At 37.8% G+C, this 21,380-nt stretch overlaps 1 protein-coding gene across 2 annotated transcripts in view; it reads right to left on the bottom strand.

Annotated features, from left to right (window-relative positions):
• The window catches only part of focad (focadhesin), a 90,823-nt gene that overhangs the window by 56,643 nt on the left and 12,800 nt on the right, over window positions 1-21,380 (bottom strand). For both annotated transcript variants that reach the window (XM_048185714.1, XM_048185715.1), the window contains exons 5-11: window positions 18,052-18,150; window positions 10,476-10,577; window positions 9,040-9,265; window positions 5,111-5,317; window positions 4,648-4,735; window positions 3,120-3,310; window positions 2,777-3,037 (exon numbers count right to left, since the gene is read on the bottom strand). In XM_048185714.1, coding sequence (XP_048041671.1) covers window positions 2,777-3,037; window positions 3,120-3,310; window positions 4,648-4,735; window positions 5,111-5,317; window positions 9,040-9,265; window positions 10,476-10,577; window positions 18,052-18,150 — 1,174 coding nt within the window. The remainder of the gene's footprint in view (window positions 1-2,776; window positions 3,038-3,119; window positions 3,311-4,647; window positions 4,736-5,110; window positions 5,318-9,039; window positions 9,266-10,475; window positions 10,578-18,051; window positions 18,151-21,380) is intronic.

Below are 21,380 nucleotides of genomic sequence, written 5' to 3'. Positions count from 1 at the left end.
CAGCTCAATTTAAAATAATGGTATTCTATTATATTCTTTAAAATATAATGTATTTCTGTGATGCAAAGTGTCTGAACAATTATGTTACCTCTATGGCATTTCATATAGGCTTTTAGCTTAAAGCATGCACATTTGGAGAAATATTGATGGATTCTTATATGTTTATGTCAAATTTCTATACAGAGGAGTAATATTTATTCTATATTTATTCTATATATCATCACTATGAGTGCTGGATACAATTCACACTTGCAGCCGGAGGGCGCTCTGTACACCTTTAGACCACAAATCCATATAAAGAAGAAGAAGAACCAGGAACTAACTGCATGTCTTCTAGAGTTCGCTAACCATGGCTTTAACACCCAAATAAACACTTTTCAAGACAATAAATACACGATTGAGACGATGTATGCATGTATTGCTTCTGAATTTGCGTCTGAATAGCGCTGGCTCCGTGGGCGTGGCCGCATTAGCAGATAATGAGCTGAATCACTGACTTCTGACATGGCTCTCTTTTCATACAGATTACCAGTGTTGGGCACGTTACTTTAAAAAAGTAATTAGTTATAGTTACTAGTTACTAACTACTACGAGTTACATCATTATAAAAGTAACTAATTACCAGGGAAAGTAACTATTGCGTTACTTTAAAAAATAAAAAAATAAATAAAAATAAAAATATGCCAAATAAATTGAATGCCCCCAATATTACATATAAGTCTAAGAATAAATTATTCTTGATGCGACTCGTGACTCATGATCCGCTCTTGCTCACGACATGAAACTTCTCTGTACTGTGTTGGTAGCCATTAAAGAAAACGTAGTTTCATATTTATGTTTAAATAGTCCTATGTTATGTTTTAAATCCATTTATTCGATTATGAAAAGTGAACAGCATGAGTAATATGCATCATAAGATGCGCAAATATATCGGGAGACATGGAGTGGGTCAGACATGATTTTAAACACTTCATTAAGTTTTGTTTTATAGAAAGCCTCTCTTTAAAGTGAATTTCGTTTTGTAAAAATTGTATCTTAATTTTAATCAATGTTTCATCAACCAATTGCTTGGATTTAATATATAACAAGCAAATATAGCAGACAATAAAATCATGACATGGAGGCGCGGGCGCGATCACTGGCGCGTGAACTGGAGTGCGTCTTATAGGCTAAATGAACCGAAACTCAGAGGCTGCTTGCCTCGCAGACATGAGAAATATATCTATATAATGCTTGAAATATCTACTTTAACGAAAATGAAGTAATTAAACACGAAAAGAAAGAGGCTACTCTGATTATATAGCCTAATCCGAATAAAATGTGCGTTATCTCTCTAGGCGCAATGTCAACTTCATCTTTGCAGCCGACACTGATTCAGAAAACATTACTTTATTAATAAACAATTAAAATGTCTCCTTGCTGTTTTTGTCACACTCATAATCATTACTTTTGCTGGTTCTTTATGGCAATTATGCGTGCCCTTGAGTGCTATATAACCTATATTATGTAAACGCTCCTTATTATGGTTTATTCTCTCCAGTATTTAAGAAATTAAATTAATATAAATGTGATTTGTCAACTAATAGCTTAAATGAACAACTACTAGTCGACTAGAAAAAAACTCATTTCACATATTTTCGATCAAGCATCAAAAAGGGTATTCTGGTTTGAGCTCGCGCTTCGCGCGCATGCTCTGACAGACACACACACAGCGCATCGTACATTATTATCAGTTTAAAATTATATTTGTGTATGACTAACCGCAGCACACACCAGAGGAAAAAATCTTAGCAGGTCCTATGGCTGAGAGAGAGCTTACTTGGATGAAAACCGCTTCAGTGAGCTCAATTATAGTAACGCAGCATTTTTTTTGTAACGGCGTTGTAACGGGAGAAAAAGTAATTCGTTTGATTACTCGTTACTGAAAAAAGTAACTGCGTTAGTAACGCGCGTTATTTATAACGCCGTTATTCCCATCACTGCAGATTACATAAACAAAAATGTTTGTTTTCGATTTGACTTGCATGATTTAAAATCTGACATTTCAACGTTTCTTTAGACATAAGTTTATTTTTTTTGTCATTAGTATTCATAAGTTACAGTTCATTTTCTAAGAACTATCAGATTGGACTTTGTTCAGAGGGAGACGAGAGATCACGCATCATGTTAGTTTTCTTTATTTTACAAAAAGCACAACATTTTGTTTTTACTCTGAGTGTACACAAATGAAAGAAGATATTCAACAGATTAAAATGGTGTATAACTCTTAATTGTATGTGCAACACTGACGGAGTATTTTGAGTCTCTTTCACACTGGTAAGAAAAAAACGCGGTGGTATCGCAGGTGATACCCTCAGAAAGCAATGGAGTTTGAAACTCAATGTATGTCTTTTCCATGTACTGAACTCTTGTTATTCAACTATGCCAAGGTAAATTCAAATTCTGAATCTAGGGCAACTTTAATGGTTATCAGCCTTTATCATTATAATTATTGGTGCAATCCTATTTGATGTCAGTGTCAGCATGAACATTTGACAAAAATTGTCAAGAGAAATAAAGACAAACAGGGTGAGAATTTTCACTTTTGGGTGAACTATTCCTTTAAGTTGCAGGGACAGAAAAAAATTTGTTAAATGCTTTGCTCATGAACACAATGGTGAGTAAATATGAACCCCTCAACTTTTTGGTTACTAGACTGGAGATTTAACTACTAGGACCTCATACTAAATAATACACAACTATAATACACAACTAAACATTGAGATGAAAACTTTACCTTAGAAGGATCGGCCTCGGCAATGGCAGCGGCTGTTTCCAACGCTAACCTGCAGAGATCCCCGTGACTGCTGACGATAACATGGGAGACCAAAAGACAAACAGTATCTGGGACGTGTTCACAGACAGGGAGAGATGACTGCAGGGAGTAAAGCCATTCCACAGAAGACATGGAGTCTAGAGAAATTCGCTGTAGGACGCTGGTGGCCACTTGAAGCTCGATGTACCAAGTGCTGAGAGGCAAACTCAGCTGTGTGGAGTCCTGCAGAGGCAAGCGCAAAGTCCAATATCACACAATACTTTGAAAACTCTCTTCTAAATGGGTGAATTATAATTTGTGCTACCTCTTTCTGATCGGAGGATTCTCTTTGAACCATTTGCAACAGTGAATTGGCCAGTTTTAGGTTCTTCGTGTGTGTTTGCGTGTCTGTAAGGGCTTCCATGAGGCTGGAGCAGGACAGCACCTGTAACAAGGGCATAACCAGCAAAGATGCACCCCAGGGAGGTGGCACCTCAGGTGGGACAATCTTCACAGCTAACAGAGAGAAAAAAGAAGTTATAATTACCAACTCTAACTTAGCGAATACAAGAACTCATTTTAAAACAGATTTTTACATTTTGTGAGTGAATGTGACTGGTACTTGGATGCGTGTAAGCAGGGCCTAAAATTAACACTCGTCAAGTGTCATTTGAAACTGTGTCATTTGCCAGTCGGTAACATTTTTATGAATCCTAACAATGCATGAACATGAACGTGAACGATGCTTGGGATAGTTGACGACCCAGCGCTGCATCATCATGAAAGTTTAAGCCTTGACAATTTAAATATGCAAGCACAAGAAGACGCAAAAGGAAGCTCATTTTGTTACTCCCGTGCTGTGTGGAAAGTTTTGTGTGCACGCACAATCGAAGCGCACGCCCAGAAAGGCGTGACATAAGACAGCGCGTGAATACTAAACCGAGCCCTCTTTCACGTCTTCTTGCACTTGAGCGGACAAATTCACACAAAATTATGTCCACAAATTGCGAGTATCCTAGTAAACATAGTCAGTTATTATCTTAAGTGAAAGTAAATGCACGTGTACAGTATCAGTATATTAGATCAGCGCATTCGCTCTTAAAGTGACAGCAGCCTAACATTTGAGTTTTTAACATAAATCAAACAAAGAACAAAGAAAAATAATCACTCACTGATCTTGACTGAATAACTTTTGTAACTTCAATAAGGATTAATTAATAAGGATGTTTAATTTATACAGTGAAGACTATGAAGTGTTATTTTACATTTGCTGACTTTATGTATATCTGTACCTGAAAACTACTGTCTGACCTACCTAAAAAAGCACTGTTTATTTCATTTGTATCTTTGTTATGTTGTATTTATTTGATTATTTGTTCTATTACTGAATGTTTACTTGTCTTTAATTTTGAATTTATATTAGTTAGGATAGTAGTTTTAGCTGTGGTAGCGAAATTGGAATAGAGAATTGTAATTTTTCACTGGTATCTAACATTTTGGTGTCATAACTGCCTGTTTTTGCAAAAACAGTTTTGTGGCTGGTAAAAAAATATTTATGACTGGTACATATTCTTAAGTCACTGGCCACTTACCCCAAGTATGAGCCTTAAAAAAACACCACTAAAATTATCATAATTTTCCAATGCAATTTATTCTGAAATAACAGCTTTTTAGTGAGTCTAAAGCTTCATAATTTTCTTTCTTGCCATTTTATTTGTATATATTGCAATCAACATGAAACTCAGCAAGACAAAGTAAAAACGCAATGATTTTTTGCCTGTTACTGACATCTTCTATGGAAATTAAGCTAGCCGTGTCAATATGATGCATTCAGATATCGAGAGGGCCTTTACCGAGCTCTAGGAGGGCAGTTTGCTGAGAAGTGGAGGCGCTTAGCAGTAGCAGGGAGATTCCGATGATCACTTGCTCAGACGGGAGTTCCTACAGTTAGATAGAGCACAATCAGACAAACGGTTTGACACAGATGGAGCCTCTGAGGGAAAGCTGAATGCAAATCGTTTCGCTGTGCAAACAAAACCATTATAAAGATGAGAGGAGAAAATTTGTTGAGATCACACTGAGAGTGCAACTGTAGCAACAAAAAATATTAATTATTTTAGCCTTTTCTCTTTTAAAATAATGCATTTGAATGAATCTGCATCTGTAAATGAATGCAATTAGATAGTACTAATTTAAAGAGAGATTACTGTTTCTAATATATCCATAAAAGTGGTCCAGTTTGTTCAACTTCACTACACCACCAATACAGAATGCATGAAATATGCCAGAAAATATCATAGTAATGTGTGCATTCACCTCTGCATGTGCAGGTATTATCTGGTGGAGTGTGTGAAGGAGAGACATCAGCTCTCCCTTCAGATGAACACTGAGCTGACAGGCACACAGGAGCTGAAGAGCCAGCTGGGTCAGTTCCTTCCTCCAGAAGCCTGGATCAGTGAGCAGAGCCGATGTCAGAGATTCAGCAAATGAGCTGAACTCCACCACTGCTGTTATACTGTCCACCTGATGGGTCACATGATGACGACACTGACTGCATATCAGGTATAATGTGTAAACTAAGTGTGAAAATGTTTAAAAGGATATTTATTAGGGGTGTGACGAGACAGGTAGCTCACGAGAACGAGACGAGATTTTTACACACTATTTTTAAGAAATCCTCAAAGATGAAATACATGATTAGAAAAATAATCTGCAGGTGTATTTGAAATGTTTTAACTAATCATCTTTTAATTAATGTCATTTCAGTTCTACTTTCTGAGTGTGAATTATCATATGCAGTAAAAGACAACAATATTCAAGCACTGTAAAACATTTTGCCGCAAACTGGCTTCTCTCCTGTATGATTTCATATGAGTCTCTTCAGACCTTACTGTACATGATTTATGAGCTTCTACAACTTTTGACCTCCTAACTGAACTTCTTTCCACAAATTGATCATAGAAATAAAAAGAGTATTTACAATAAGGTCTCATTTATTAACATTAATGTATTAACCAACATCAACAATGAGCAATATCTTTGCTACAGTATTTATTAATCGTTGTTTATGTTAGTTAAACATAAAAATAGTCATTCATGGTTAGTTCATGATAGTGCATTAAGTAATGTTAACAAATACAACTTGATTTTAACAATGTATTAGTAAATGTTGAAATTAACATTAACTAAAATAGTATAGAAGTATTGTTCTTCCTTAGTTCATGTAAAGTTAACTAACGGTAACTAATGAAACCTTATTGTAAAGCGTTACCATAAAAATAAATACGTTTTCTTTTAGTCTTAAGTGCAGTCAATAAGTGCAACCATAATCGCACTCTCTCAATATTCAAAGTGCAAATAGAGACCAAATTTTTCTTTTAGCATGATACAGAGCTGAAAGATGCTTACAACTACACAGCCCAGCCTAAGATAGCTTTCATATTGAGAGATATTTGTATTCATCAGGGAGCCGCTTTCAAATGCGGGGTACTGAAATCGCGTTCGCGTTTACTTTCACTTTCACGATCGCACCTACTCTGTGAATAGGGAGTGGCAGCGACCGTTATCCAACTGAATTAAAAGTTTTTTTATTTCTATAAAAAGCAAAACGACAGTGGAGGCGTAACGCAAACGTAGCGGTGGCATATTCTTTCCAAATTTCACCCTCACACTATCACGAGACTGCTTTTCGCCTCGACGAGAAATCTCGTCACAATTTAATCTCGCGAGATCTCGTGACACGAGATCTCGTCACACCCCTAATATTTATACATTTCTTTGATGCATAAAAAGTAAATATTTTGTAACATTATAATGTCTTTAATCTCACCTTTGATCAGTTTAATGCATCCTTGCTGAATAAAAGTATTTTGTTTTATCTTATTGACCCAAAAGTTTTGAACAGTAGGCACCCTTAAAGTCGCAGCAAGCAATTTCTGAGAAACACTGTTAAGGTTAAAGTATACTTCACTTTTAATGCATATGCGAGGGTCAGCATAAAGTGCATGTGATGCAAATTTCATCATCAGAATAGTACGCACATACTGAATGCAGACCACCTAATTTTTGTAAAGCAGAAATTATAGACAGCCTTGGAAAGTATACTTCATTTGACTCGTACGCATACAAGCGTTTGACGCATGTGCAGTTTTGAGCAATCTCTTGCCACGAGTTACAACCCATGCAAACATCTTTGTATTCTTTCATGCTAGAGTTGTATAAATGCAGGTACTTTCTAACATCTTTACACAATCTGTCGTCTATGTAGGCCTCCATTGTCACTGTAGCTTGCATGCGTTCCGGTCTGTTCTGGTTATGCAATTTTTCTTCGACTATCTTGTGAATCGGTGCCCCCGGGGCACAGTTGCCACCTTGTGGATAAACTAATTACTGTAAAAAGTGAAGTATACTTTGGCCTTAACTGCCCATACTTTACTCGCAGGTCGCACATGCGCATTTAATTTTTTTGTTGTTGCAGTAATTACTTTATCCACAAGGTGGCAACCGTGCCTTTGGGGCGTCGATTCACAAGGTAGTCGAAGAAAAACTGCATAAACAGAACATACCGGAACCAAAGAACTTATACTGACAAGAAGTGAAACTCAATAGAACGTTCCACTGCAACACCGGCACCCAGCAGTCCTACGCTTCCGCCATTTTGGGATGAAAACGACTCGGCAGTCCACTAGCTTCTATTGCAATATCAGCTGCTTTGTAAAAAAAAAAAAAAAAAAAAAACGTACAATAAAGCTAAAATCCAACCTGAATGATGACAACACAGAATAAAATACTATCACTAGTGATCATCAAATCCATTTAACAGTTTATTTTACGGACTTTGCGTTTAAGTCTTCCACTTTTTTCACAAAACCTTTGCTCTCTAGAAACCCAGTCAGTTTGGGTTATATTTCAGACCTAGTGGAGTAATTTACTATTACTATTACTATTACTCCACTAGGTCTGACATATATATTGTACGTTTTAATCCCCTGGATCATGCTACAAACATGATGATCTTAACTTTATTAATTATTAATTTATTAAATTTACTATTAATAGTAAATATGTAAAGTTGCATAAAATGGAAATACTCAATAAAGTAGGCTAACTACGTTACCTCAGATGTGTACGTTAATAGCTGGATTCCACAACTGAAACATAAAACATATATAGGCTAAGGTGTCATAAAATTTACTGAATTTGAGAAATTTTCTATTGCGTTTCTGATTTGGCTGTGAGATTCACCGATTTTGGGTGCATAAGATGTGATGGATTCTATTGTCCAGTTGGCATTTTCGCCCCAAAATGGCTGCCGCGCAACCGAAGCTCCACCTAGTGGCTGTTACCCAAAAAGCATCAGAGTTTCGCCTCTTGGGTTCTATACTCTTTGTCGGAACGCATGCAAGCTACAGCGACAGATTGTGTGAAGATGTTAGAAAGTACCCGCATTTGTACAACTCTAGCATGAAAGAATACAAAGATGTTTATATGGGTTGTAACTCTTAGAGGTATTGCAATTTGTCACAATGCGCATGAGTCAAACGCCTGTGTACACATTTGAGTCAAGTGAAGTACACTTCGCAAGGCTGTGTGTATGTATGCATAAAAAAAAAAAATGGAAGTAGACTTTCTGCTTTAATATTTGCAATCGACACCCAAACAAACACACACCTCCTTTCATTGCTCCACCCCCAAAATAACAAACATGCTATGCAAAACATGCACCGACTAACAGCTGAATCTGAAAGCTAAACCGATGTTACTTGCATATCGAGCAGAAACAAACCAACCTCTGCATTCGTTTTCAGGCCTTCCCCATCTCTAATGTCTCTCCAACACTGGAAAGCTTTTCCAATATTTACATGTGTCCTAAAGCTCATGCCTGAACATAACCCTTCTTGCAATTATATTCATGTCATCTTTTCCTCTTTGGCATTATCTCAGCCATCTCTCTTTCTGCAGTCTTTCTACAAATGTCCCGCTTACTCTCTCTTTTCCATTTTTTTTTTCAGCAGACACAGAACAGACATCCAGCAAATATTGCATGTTGATTTAAATTTTCAACAAGTTTCTAAGAAATCGCTTACTGCATTTTTTTGTTAAATCATAAATTAGAGCTAGGCACCATGTGAAATTCACAACGATGGGTAATGTAAACCTTCTGTTGAAACATTTCATGGATCTAAGCCACATAGTGCTGTGGAGCTACTTCAGCTCAGCATATTAGAAATCATCCTCCAGCTTACCAGCATGTACGGAAGCAGGTCAAAGAGGCTGCGGATCAGCTCCCGGACCACCCTAGTGCCGGACGCCCCCTTTTCCTGCAGGCTGTCAAGCTCAGGAGCCCCTCGTGGCTGGAGCAGGACCCTGAGGAGGCTGTGTCTGAGCAGAGCGTTTTCGGGCAACCTCTGGGGCTCGCAGTACAGGTAACGAAGGAACGGTACCAGCATTTCCACATACACTGGCTCATCTCTGAAGAAAAACACACCATAAATACACTTGTAAGTGTTTACAAAATTAAATGTGTCATGTTATTACAGATTTTAGGCAGCATGAAGAACAACAGGAGAAAACAACAAGAGATTGCACATGGTCTACTTCACTGACACTCTATACGGCACTTGGTTGAGTTCTCTTGAATGAATCTCATTTCATACTTTCTTTAACACATTTATTTGAGTGTTGTTGCTTTTTCACAGAACAAACAAAACAACAACAAATATGACAAAACAATAGAACATTTGAGGGACAAATGTATACAAAGACAGAATATAATTAAAGGGATCGTGACATGTATCTTTTATTATTTTAATGTTCCTTGGGGTTCACATATAATGTAACTAAATGTTAATAAATGTTTTTTGCACACCCACACACCAAAAAAAAAAAAATTCTGACACTGTCTGAAATTATCTGTCTTAAGGGGCGGCTCCTTTAAGGCAACTGTTATGATTGGCTACGTCACTGCATAGGAAACAATATAAACACCCACTCGCTATTGCACGTGAACATTATCCATATAAAACCTCATTTACGAAAACATAATGCTCCGAACAAACATATAGTCCTCTGAAGCGATCTGGGATGCCATTAAAATAAACCATCCACCTGTTTCGACGCTGGGATCCTTCTGAAGTCTGTACAGAGACACGTAAAACCGAGCTTTCTTTTACTCTTCCATTTGTCTTGTTGTCGACAGACTCAAGTGCATGCAGTGTGTCAGAAACTGAATGAGCATCTGTATACTGTATCCAGTGTAGACAGCTTCAGTGATTATAATGGAAATTATATTTGCTTTTGATGTCAGTGTGGGCAAATGCCAGCTGTTAAGCGAATGAACGTCAGTGGGCAGGGCCTAAGGTGCGCTGATGTCAAACTATTTGTCGATGTCTTACACTGGAGGCAGTCATTTGCAAATGCATTTGCCTGTGATACATCAAAATCCCACGATATCCAAACGAACAGTTTTCAGAGCTTGATTAAACAAATGCTATGTTTATAATGAGGAGGATGCTTTAAGTTCTGAAACTTGTAGGATGTTTTAATGGTACAAAGACCTCTTATTTGTCAAATTATTAAGGCAAATTTGATTTGTCATGTCAGGACCCCTTTAAGATGTTCTAAAATTTTCACCAGATTTGATCAAATCCTCCAGATTTGTCATTGTTAGCTGTTTTCATACTTGTCCGTAGCCAGCTGAAGAAAGTCATCAATTTCCTGGAGCAGAGCGGGCCAGCAGTCGGGGCGGTTTTCCAGCACTGTGATGTAGGGATGAGGAAAGCTCCTAAGATCAAACACATATTTAAACGTCAAAACGTTTAAAAGAAAAATCAACTTTTTTTTTATTTTTAATCATGCAATACATACAAAACATCTTCAAATCTTTTGCAGTTGTTTCTTGGATGTCTATGCTATGCTGGTGATTAATGTCTACCCTTAATGCTAAGACACAAATAAAGGCCCTTGTATTAACAAACACGCATGCTCTTTTATCCTAAGATTAATGAACTCATCCAATTGCCTGATCATGTTGTTTGTGTGTGTGTTTGGCAATGGGTCAGACAGGAACATAAAGTATTTTATTAAGTTACCTTGAAAATCGTCTACATGGTAAATTGTCTCTCAGCACTTGCATTTATGGTCTGGGTCACCTCCAGACAGATGTTAGGGCTGCACCAAAGCTCTCCTCTCCCTCCACAGACATCCAACAGTTCAAACATTTGCTCATCTATCTCTTGTTGTTCCCTGGCCAACTGGTGCGGCCATCACATTATCAGGGTTCATCCATCAGGGGCGGTTTTCGGCAGACAGCCACAACATTAACTGCCAGACAAAGGCTGGCTTACACATTGACCTCCATCGTACTTATTTGAAATGAAAGTTTAGAGCGAGACTGCTTAACCAGAAGAGACATTTAAAACTTTAGCAGTAGAAGAGAATTTAGAGGTTTGAGCCTGCAGAAGTTGGACTGAATATACAGAACTCATAGTGAATGTAATGCATTTTATTTTATTTTTTATATTTACAGAGTTGTGAGTTTGCACCCTTTAGAGTTTTGACTAAATATAACAGCTATTTGTTCCTAAATCAAAATACACTGACTGATCATATGTATGTTTTGTGTTATGATTGTTTTGGCACACGTCCAGCAAAGACACAATAATATGTGTTATCTATTATTTTATTTTCTATTTAATACTTTATATTATTTTTGTTTTTTAATAAAATAAATCAATCATAACACACAACATACATATGACCAGTCAGTGTATATTGATTTACACGGCTGTTATTATTAGTCAAAATAGAGTTTTGAATTAGTTTAAATTAGTCTAACAAATTACTCACTGAATCTGTCAGCATTTTTTGAATTGGCATCTGATTGATATACATTAGATTTTAGTAAAAAAAAAAGAAAAAAAAGAAATTAATACTTTTATTCAGCAAGAATATAATAAATTCATCATAAATAAAGTGAGAGTAATGAAATTTATAATGTTACAAAATATTCTTTTGAATTTTATTGATCAAAGAATGCTGAAAAAAAGTATCACGTTTTCCAAAAAATATTATGCAGCACAACTGTTCTCAACATTGATAATAATAATAATAATAAAGGTTTATTGAGAACCAAATCGACTTCTGAAGGATCATGTGACACTGAAGACTGGAAATTCAGCTTTGCCATCACAGGAATAAATTACATAGAAAACAGTTATTTTAAACTGTATTTCACAACATTGATGTTTTTACTGTACTTCTGATCAAATAAATTGATCAGAAGTATAAGGACATATGTTCCAAAATAGCATAGTTTTGTTTAGTATGCAGTTAAGAAAGACTGTGCTCAAGACAAATAAATGAGATTAACAGTTTGAGCTTTTAATCTGTGTCTTTTTTTCCTGTGGAAAGAGTTGATTTATTCTTCTCCAATCGCAACACAACCCCACCCTAACCCTCTCTGCTTCTGTTGGATAACTACAGTAAGTGGCTTTGTGACCCCAGAGCAGATTGCAGAGGATCCACCGAGCAGACGGACACAATGAGCACCAGTAGGCATCTTCCATTAATCCTCAAGCCCACCCTCTGTGCCCACCCATGCTAAAGGCCAAGCACCAATCCCAGGCCAGCACAGAGCCCTCGACCCATTCATCTTCTCACCGGGGAGAAACTCGACAGAGGAGGAGAAATACACGGTCATTTGATTCATTATTAAATAACTTATCATAAGAGGTCATATAGTCCAGGCTTAATTCACCAAACAAACTAAAAACATGCTTGATGAAAGTTGATATGCGAGCTGTAAGGGCCATGACACACCAAGCCGATGGTCGGCCGTCGGTGAGCGTCTGTTCGGCTAGTTTTTGTGGTGTGTTCCACACGTCAGAATCAGAATCAGAATCAGAAAGAGCTTTATTGCCAGGTATGTTGTTTACACATACTAGGAATTTGTTTTAGTGACAGAAGCTCCACAGTGCAACAGAGTAACAGCGACAAGACAAGACACATAATAAAAAGAATAAAATAATAATATACAAATTTACAAGATAGACAAAGTGCAAAAAAAGCAAAAGACAATATATATTATAGACAATTGTATGTACAATTATGGGTGCAAATTGAGATATAAATAAGTGTTTTAAGTAAATAATGTGTAATAGTGTTATGTGTTCCGTGTTTGTCAAGTGTTCATGAGATGGATTGCTTGAGGGAAGAAACTGTTCCTGTGTCTGGTCGTTCTGGTGCTCAGGGCTCTGTAGCGTCAACCGGATGGCAACAGTTCAAAGAGGGAGTGTGCTGGATTCTTTGCCCTTTTTCTCACTCTGGATAAGTACAGTTCTTGGAGAGTGGGGAGGGTTGTGCCAATGATTCGCTCAGCAGACCGGACTACCCTCTGTAGTCTTCTGAGGTCAGATTTGGTAGCTGAGCTGAACCAGACGGTAATTGAAGTGCCGAGGATGGATTCGATGATGGCAGAGTAGAACTGTTTCAGCAGCTCCTGTGGCAGGTTGAACTTCCTCAGCTGGCGAAGGAAGTACAACCTCTGCTGGGCCTTTTTCACAATGGACTCAATGTGGTTGTCCCACTTCAGGTCCTGGGAGATGGTGGTGCCCAGGAACCTGAATGACTCCACTGCTGCTACAGTGCTGTTCATGATGGTGAGTGGGGGAAGAGCAGGGGGGTTTCTCCTGAAGTCCACGGTCATCTCCACTGTCTTGAGCGTGTTGAGCTCCAGGTTGTTAAGACTGCACCAGACACTGCCAGCTGTTCAACCTCCAGTCTGTAAGCAGACTCGTCACCGTCCTGGATGAGGCCGATCAGTGTGGTGTCATCCGCAAACTTCAGGAGCTTGACAGAGGGGTCTTTAGAGGTGCAGTCGTTGGTGTAGATGGAGAAGAGCAGTGGGGAGAGAACACAGCCCTGAGGGGCGCCGGTGCTGATGGTGAGGGTGCTGGATGAGAATTTTCCCAGCCTCACTAGCTGCTGCCTGTCTGTCAGGAAGCTGGTGATCCACTGGCAGACAGAGGTGGGCACGGAGAGCTGAGTTAGTTTGGGCTGGATGAGTGATGGGACGATGGTGTTAAAAGCAGAGCTGAAATCCACAAACAGGATCCTCACATAAGTCCCTGGTCTGTCCAGATGCTGTAGAACATAATGCAGTCCCATATTGACTGCATCATCCACAGACCTGTTTGCTCGGTAAGCAAACTGCAGGGGGTCCAGTGAGGGTTCAGTGATGTCCTTCAGAAAAGCCAGAACAAGTCTTTCAAATGACTTCATGGTCACAGATGTTAGAGCCACAGGTCTGTAGTCATTTAGTCCAGTAATTTTGGGTTTCTTTGGGACGAGGATGATGGTGGAGCGTTTGAAGCATGAGGGGACTTCGCACAGCTCCAGTGATCTGTTGAAGATCTGTGTGAAGATGGGGGCCAGCTGGTCAGCACAGGTTTTCAGCATGATGAATCGGTGTTGGGACTTTCGCTTTCAAATTTGTGATCACACATACTCTGTGTATAAGGGCCGGTGGTGCTGAGCGCACAATCTACAAGATAAGATATTTATCGGACGCTTAGGCTCTGTTACGCAACAAATTCTCCGCCATGGTCAGTCATATCACCTTACTCTTGTCACGTGATCAGTGAACTATGATTCCTGCTGCACTGTGCGCGACTCTACAGCTCGTGCTGGATGAGCAGAGTAGACGTTTACAATAGTTTACTATTAAAGTGACCGTTATACAACTGAAGTAAATGTTTTTTATTTCTGTAAAAAAAGAAAAACGACTGGAGGCGGTGCTGCGGTGGGCACCTAAACGTAACATAAACATAGCTGCGGCATATTCTATGCTAATTTCTCCGTCGTGGCGATATCGCAAGACAGCCTTTCACTCGACGAGAAATCTTGTCACATTTTAATATCGCGAGATCTCGTCACACCTCTACAAAGAGACATTACAATAGAAAAAAGGTCAGAGGAATATCACTAGAAAAAGAAGCATTATGATCAGGCAAGAGCTTTAGGACCCGTGTTAATATTAGAAATGCTTGCCACCACTGAGATCTAAGTGGGAAGACTTGAAAACGGACGCCGTGGTTTCACAGAACCAAGATATTCTGTTGTTGTCATGTTTGCTATAATAACAGGAGAGTCTGAGTGTCAATGGGGCTCATTCATGAAACTTTCCTTTTTCGAGTAAATTCTGCGTAATTTGTTTGTAAAACGTACCTTCCCGAAAACTCTCCTCTCGATTCACGAACATCGTAAACATCAGATTTGATAGTTAAACTTGTATGTTAATGAATTCCAATTAGGGATGTGCAACGATTAATCGCAATTGTTTGCAAAATAAAAGTCTGTGTTTACGTAATATATGTGTGTGTTCTGTGTATAATAATTATGTATATATAAATATAAATACACACACATGTATAAATTTAAGAAATATATGCATGTTTAAATAAATATATATATACATATAAATATTTTATATATAAATCTAACATTTTTCTTAAAGGTGCCCTAGATTATGTTTTTAAAAGATGTAATATAAGTCTAAGGTGTCCCCTGAATGTGTCTGTGAAGTTTCATTTCAAAATACCCCATAGTTTTTTTTTTATTAATTTTTTTAACTGCCTATTTTGGGGCATCATTATAAACGCGCCGATTTTATGCTGCGGCCCCTTTAAATCCCGTGGTCCACGCCCACAGAGCTCGCGCTTGCCTTGAACAGTGCCTTAACAAAGTTTACACAGCTAATATAACCCTCAAATGGATCTTTACAAAGCGTTCGGCATGCATGCGGCATGCATGCGTCGGATTATGTGAGTATTGTATACTGTTATATTGTTTACTTCTGATTTTGAATGAGTTTGATAGTGCTCCGTGGCTAACGGCTAATACTACTCTGTTGGAGAGATTTATAAAGAATGAAGTTGTGTTTATGCATTATACAGACTGCAAGTGTTTAAAAATGAAAATAGCCACGGCTCTCTTGTCTCCGTGAATACAGTAATAACCGATGGTAACTTTAACCACATTTAACAGTACATTAGCAACATGATAACGAAACATTTAGAAAGACAGTTTACAAATATCACTAAAAATATCATGTTATCATGGATCATGTCAGTTATTATTGCTCCATCTGCCATTTTTCGCTATTGTCTTTGCTTGCTTACCTAGTCTGATGATTCAGCTGTGCACATCCAGACGTTAATACTGGCTGCCCTTGTCTAATGCCTTTTATAATGTTGGAAACGTGGGCTGGCATATGCAAACATTGGGGCGTACACCCCGACTGTTACATAACAGTCGGTGTTATGTTGAGATTCGCCTGTTCTTCGGAGGTCTTTTAAACAAATGAGATTTATATAAAAAGGAGGAAACAATGGAGTTTGAGACTCACTGTATGTCATTTCCATGTACTGAACTCTTGTTAATTAACTATGCCAAGATAAATTCAATTTTTCATTCGAGGGCACCTTTAAATATATAAATGTATGTGTCTGTATTTATATATACATAATTATTATACACAGAACACACATTACGTAAACACAGACTTTTATTTTGCAAACGATTAATCATAATTAATCGTGATTGCACATCCCTAATTCCAATCATTCGTAAATAGGGTGCGTGTCCACGCTCATTCACAATTAGCATAATCCCCGCCCATGAATTACAACTACGTTAAAGGTGCTCCGTGTAAGTTTTTGACTGCACTAAAGCATAAAAATACCATAATATGTTTGCAGATATTTATTAAACATGCTGAGTTCATATACTCGTCTCTCTGAAAACCACTGCAACAGCCAGTTATTTTACTTTAAAATTTGCGTTCCGCGTCGGAATTTCTGTTTTTGTTATAGTCTGTGCAAGACCGCACGTTGCCAATTTACCCAATAGTATTTCGCCACCCCGGGCTACCAGTTGGCGGAAAACACATGCAGCGAATTGCAGCCATGGAAGCCAGTGAACAAACTGGGTCAGAGATCACAGACTCTACCTGACCTAAAAAGCCTCAGCATCCATCTAAAAATCTCTATGAACGGGAGCATATTAAAACGTGATATCAACTCATCATAAAATCAATAAATCAACTAATTATCTTACAGTGTGTAAGTCTCCTCGCCTTCCAATGTCAATTGAGCTTGCTCCTGTTACGTGTCTTTAAACTGGCAACCAGCATGATCATCGAGTATGAGGAGGAGGGGACGGGGCAAACTATTTTGAATTTGGACTGCAGTACCCATTTCAACCACTAGCTGTCATTTTTACAAAAAGCACCTTCAAAGAACACTGTGAAAACTTCTGGACCCCCTTCTCATGATTGGCTCCAGTATATTGCATAAATGCAAAAGAGAATAATAGGCCATTTGACAAACAATAAAAATTCAATTAACGTGTCCACCAAAGCGTTTTTAGCATGCTGAGAAACTGCCTGGTGCTCTTCTGAAAACGGCCAGATGGTGGCGCTTGGGAGCGCTTTGCAGGCGCAGCGTTTTTTCAGCTGCTATGATTGGGAATATATAGTAACGTTACTAGTATCGCATTTTGAAGAATATTACTGAATATAAAAATGTAGTAACCAGCAATAGGAACTTCTCTATTGTCGTTCAGTCATTGTACAATTAGGAGGATTGGTCAGTATAGTATTTGTCCTGCCCCTCCTCCACTGTGATTGGACGACTACGTAAAATGCGACAGTGACAAGCTGTGTTTTACCCAAAATTGAACAGTTTCAATAGTCAGCTACAAAAAAAAAAAAAAAAGACAGGGCAAAAGAGCTCATGAAATATTATTATGGTACATAGCACATCAAAATGCAGTGTCATCAGTTTGCCTAAAAGAACACAGAATGCTTGAGTGTTTTACGTCCCATTTACACGAGATAGGGAGCAGGTGTAAACTTCTTTCGTACCAACAATCATTTTGAAAATACAAACATTTTCATGAGTCTGAAAATTTACATCAGAACAGCTTTAAGAATGATTTAAGCACACAAAAATTAGTTCTGCTCGTGTAACATGAATGAGGCCCATTGTTTGTCTGGTGAATAATAACGAACTCTTACGTGTATTATGCTCTTGTGTTGTGTCATTTTTTGATCTTTCATTTTTTGATCATTCGTCATCTTCACTTTGTTTTTATGAAGCATTATTTGCATGTTTAAAAAATAAAAAAAAAAATAATTTGTGACTTTCCTGGGTTTAGAACAAGTGGCAGCAGCTGTTGCTCTTGGAAAAGGCACTCACCTAATTGAATATGGACAGGTGAAGCTTGCTCCGTTATCCCGCTGACTTGCCTGGATCTGCAGCAGCCTCCCAACCACTTTGATCAGCCCTTGAACATTCCTGCCCAAGCAAGAAACAAAACAGTCAACATCAGCAGATACTACCCAAGAAAAACCATGGACCCATAATCCATCTGTGAAGCCCATATCATTTGTGAAAACCAAATAAAGCTGCTCAATTTTGAAACACAAACAATAACTGCAAATATGCAACCTAAACGAAGTAAGTCAAATTCAGTTTAACAAATGTATTCATTTTCATATAGCATGACATCTAATTATTGAAAGACAGAAGTAGAAGGGCTGTTCTTGAGTATGTGCTATGATGTACTACTGAATAATGTGCAGTGAAAGAGAGCATATATACATGATCCAAACAGTAGTATGCAACATTGAGGGCATATAACCACAGTTACTTTGCATTTTAACCCAATATTGCATAAAAATCTTATATCCTGGCAATCTGAACAAATAACAAAGAATGTTAAAGTTACTTTTTGATATTATTTCCAGATTTCTTAACAAACTGGAAACAGAAGGTCAAGGCAAGAGCATTACTTTGTTGCATACAGTGTGTTCTGGTTGTATGACCAGTGTAATTTGGGTCATTTGGGTCTTTAATTCATACTTTGCACAGTATACATACTACATGAAAAAGAAAAAAAAAAACAGTACAAGAACTATGGTAGTATTCTATTCCGAATGTAGCCAATGACATATTGGGATGCAAGATACAAAGCTCCCTTTCCTTAACGAGAATACAGGGGGAGTGTTTCTCATACATTATAAATCATCTCTGCGTGACAACATGTGCTGTTTTCTTTCATCCCTCCTTCTCGACTCTCTCAAGTCTGACTGTACATTTCTCGGTTCCTATGGGTTTGATTACTGTATATTTTACCAGAAGGGAAAACATAACTCCACAGTGAAAGGAAATTAATCTTACCGGCTTTCATCTAGGCTCTTTCGTAAGCCTGGTACGCACTGCTCATAGCAAAGCCGTAACATGCCCAGTTTTCAGCGTTTTGATCAGCATATGTACCAAATATCTGCTTAATGCTGGACTTTTTGGGACAATGTGTATGCAAACTCAGATCTCGCTGAAAATAAATGTGCTATTTAGCACTTGATGAGTTCCAAATATATCTACAAAATGTTGAAATTAGTGCTGTCAAATTGATTAATCACGATTAATCACATCTAACAAGAAAGTATGTTTAAATTTTATATATATATATATATATATATATATATATATATATATATATATATATATATATATATATATATATATATATATATGAAATAAAAAAATTAAAAATAAAGTCATAGTTTTTGTTATTTTTGGACCAAAACGTATTTTCGATGCTTCAAAAACTTCTAACTAACCCACTGATGTCACATGGACTACTTTGATGATGTTTTTATTACCTTTCTGGACATGGACAGTCTACCGTACCTACATTTTCAATGGAGGGACAGAAAGCTCTCGGACTAAATCTAAAATATCTTAAACTGTGTTCCGAAGATGAACGGAGGTCTTACGGGTTTGGAACGACATGAGGGTGAGTCATTAATGACATAATTTTCATTTTTGGGTGAACTAACCCTTTAAAGGTGCTAAAGAGGATCTTTTCGTCGACTGAGAAACCAAAGACTGTTACTGAGTTTTTGAAATGAGCGCATGTGTAAGAACAACCCCCCTTCCTTTCGAGGGAACGCCTCCCAAAATTTGTGCACGAGTATTGGAACACGAGTGTTTACCACCGGCATTCGCTGTGTCGTGTTAGTGGATTCATTATGTCGGACTCACTGCAGGTAACTCATAATCTGCAGTTGTTACTCCTGTCTCCAGACAAAAACATTCGCATGCGGCGCCTGTAGAGTGTGGAAAGTTACTGGAGAGCGCAGCCGCGTTCGTCTCTCACAAGGAATGTCACGGCAGTGATTGACAAACCAGAGGGCCAATCGTTTACGTGATGATCGCGTAAACGATTGGCTGATGTTTTTAAGGCCCTACCTCGTGCACAGATGATGTATATTAATATTATTCCTTTCAGTGCACCTAATAAATAGTCTTTTATCAGTTAGTAAAGACAATTTCAAGTAATATTGCAAAAATGTATAAAACAAAACATCTTCTATAGCACCTTTAATACTGTGTGTGGTTACCTGGATGATCTACTACTGTGTTTTTTTTTGTTTTGTGATGATTGTTCATGAGTCCCTTGTTTGTTCTATGCAGTTAAACTGCTCAATGTTCTTCAGAAAAATCCTACAGGTCCTACAGATTCTTCAGTTTCCCTTTCCAGCAGTGATTATATGATTTTGAGATCCATCTTTTCACACTGAGGACAATTGAGGGACTCAAACAAACTACTAAAAAAGGTTCAAACATTCACCGATGCTCCTGAAGAAAACACGATGCATTAAGAGTCAGGGGGTTGTATTGGTTTGTTGTATTGATGCCCAATATCACAAAGTTAAAAATGACCATAAAAACCATAAACATGGCATTAACAACACAAAGAAAGTTTACACACTTTAATTAATAAATAAGTAAATAAAGTAAGCAAGCAAGTAATAAGTAGATATAAAGTACATAAGTAAATAAATCAGAGTCAATAAAACATACTCTCTCATTTTTCATGTGATTAACTTTAAAGAAACTGTTTACCCAAAAATGAAAATTCTGTCATTATTTACTCATCCTCATGTTGTTATTTTTTTTCAGTGGAAAACAAAAGAAGTTATTTTAATCATTACACAACCTCAGCCATACTGCAGCATTTCATAGTGATGAATTGCTGCCAATCTTCAAATAGCGCCAAAAAAGAAGCACAAAAGTTGTCCATAAGACATATAGTGTATGGCTTCAGAAGACTTGGAATCCTGTATAGTCATATTGACTATTTTTATGCTGCTTTATGGTGTGTTTTTCTTGACAGTCTCTGGTCACTATGAACTGCTGTCGTAAGGCATAGCGATTTATCAAAAATATCTGCTTCTGTGTTCCACTGAAGAAAAACAGCATACAGGTTTGGAATGACATGGGGGTGGGTAAATAATGACAGAATGTTTATTTTTGGGTGAACTATTCCTTTAAAATTCAGGGATGTATGATGAAAGGGTACATTGTGTGGGTAGCTGCTCCATGTGATGGTGATGACAGCAGCAGCCGTGAGGGTGTGCAGTGTGTGTGTGTGTGTGTGTGTGTGTGTGTGTGTGTGTGTGTGTGTGTGTGTGTGTGTGTGTGTTGGAGACACATGAGCTGACTGATGGAGTAGGCTG

This window comes from Megalobrama amblycephala, linkage group LG3, assembly GCF_018812025.1.
Source record: "Megalobrama amblycephala isolate DHTTF-2021 linkage group LG3, ASM1881202v1, whole genome shotgun sequence".
NCBI classification, from domain to species: domain Eukaryota; kingdom Metazoa; phylum Chordata; class Actinopteri; order Cypriniformes; family Xenocyprididae; genus Megalobrama; species Megalobrama amblycephala.
This window is presented reverse-complemented; position numbering and strand designations above follow the sequence as displayed.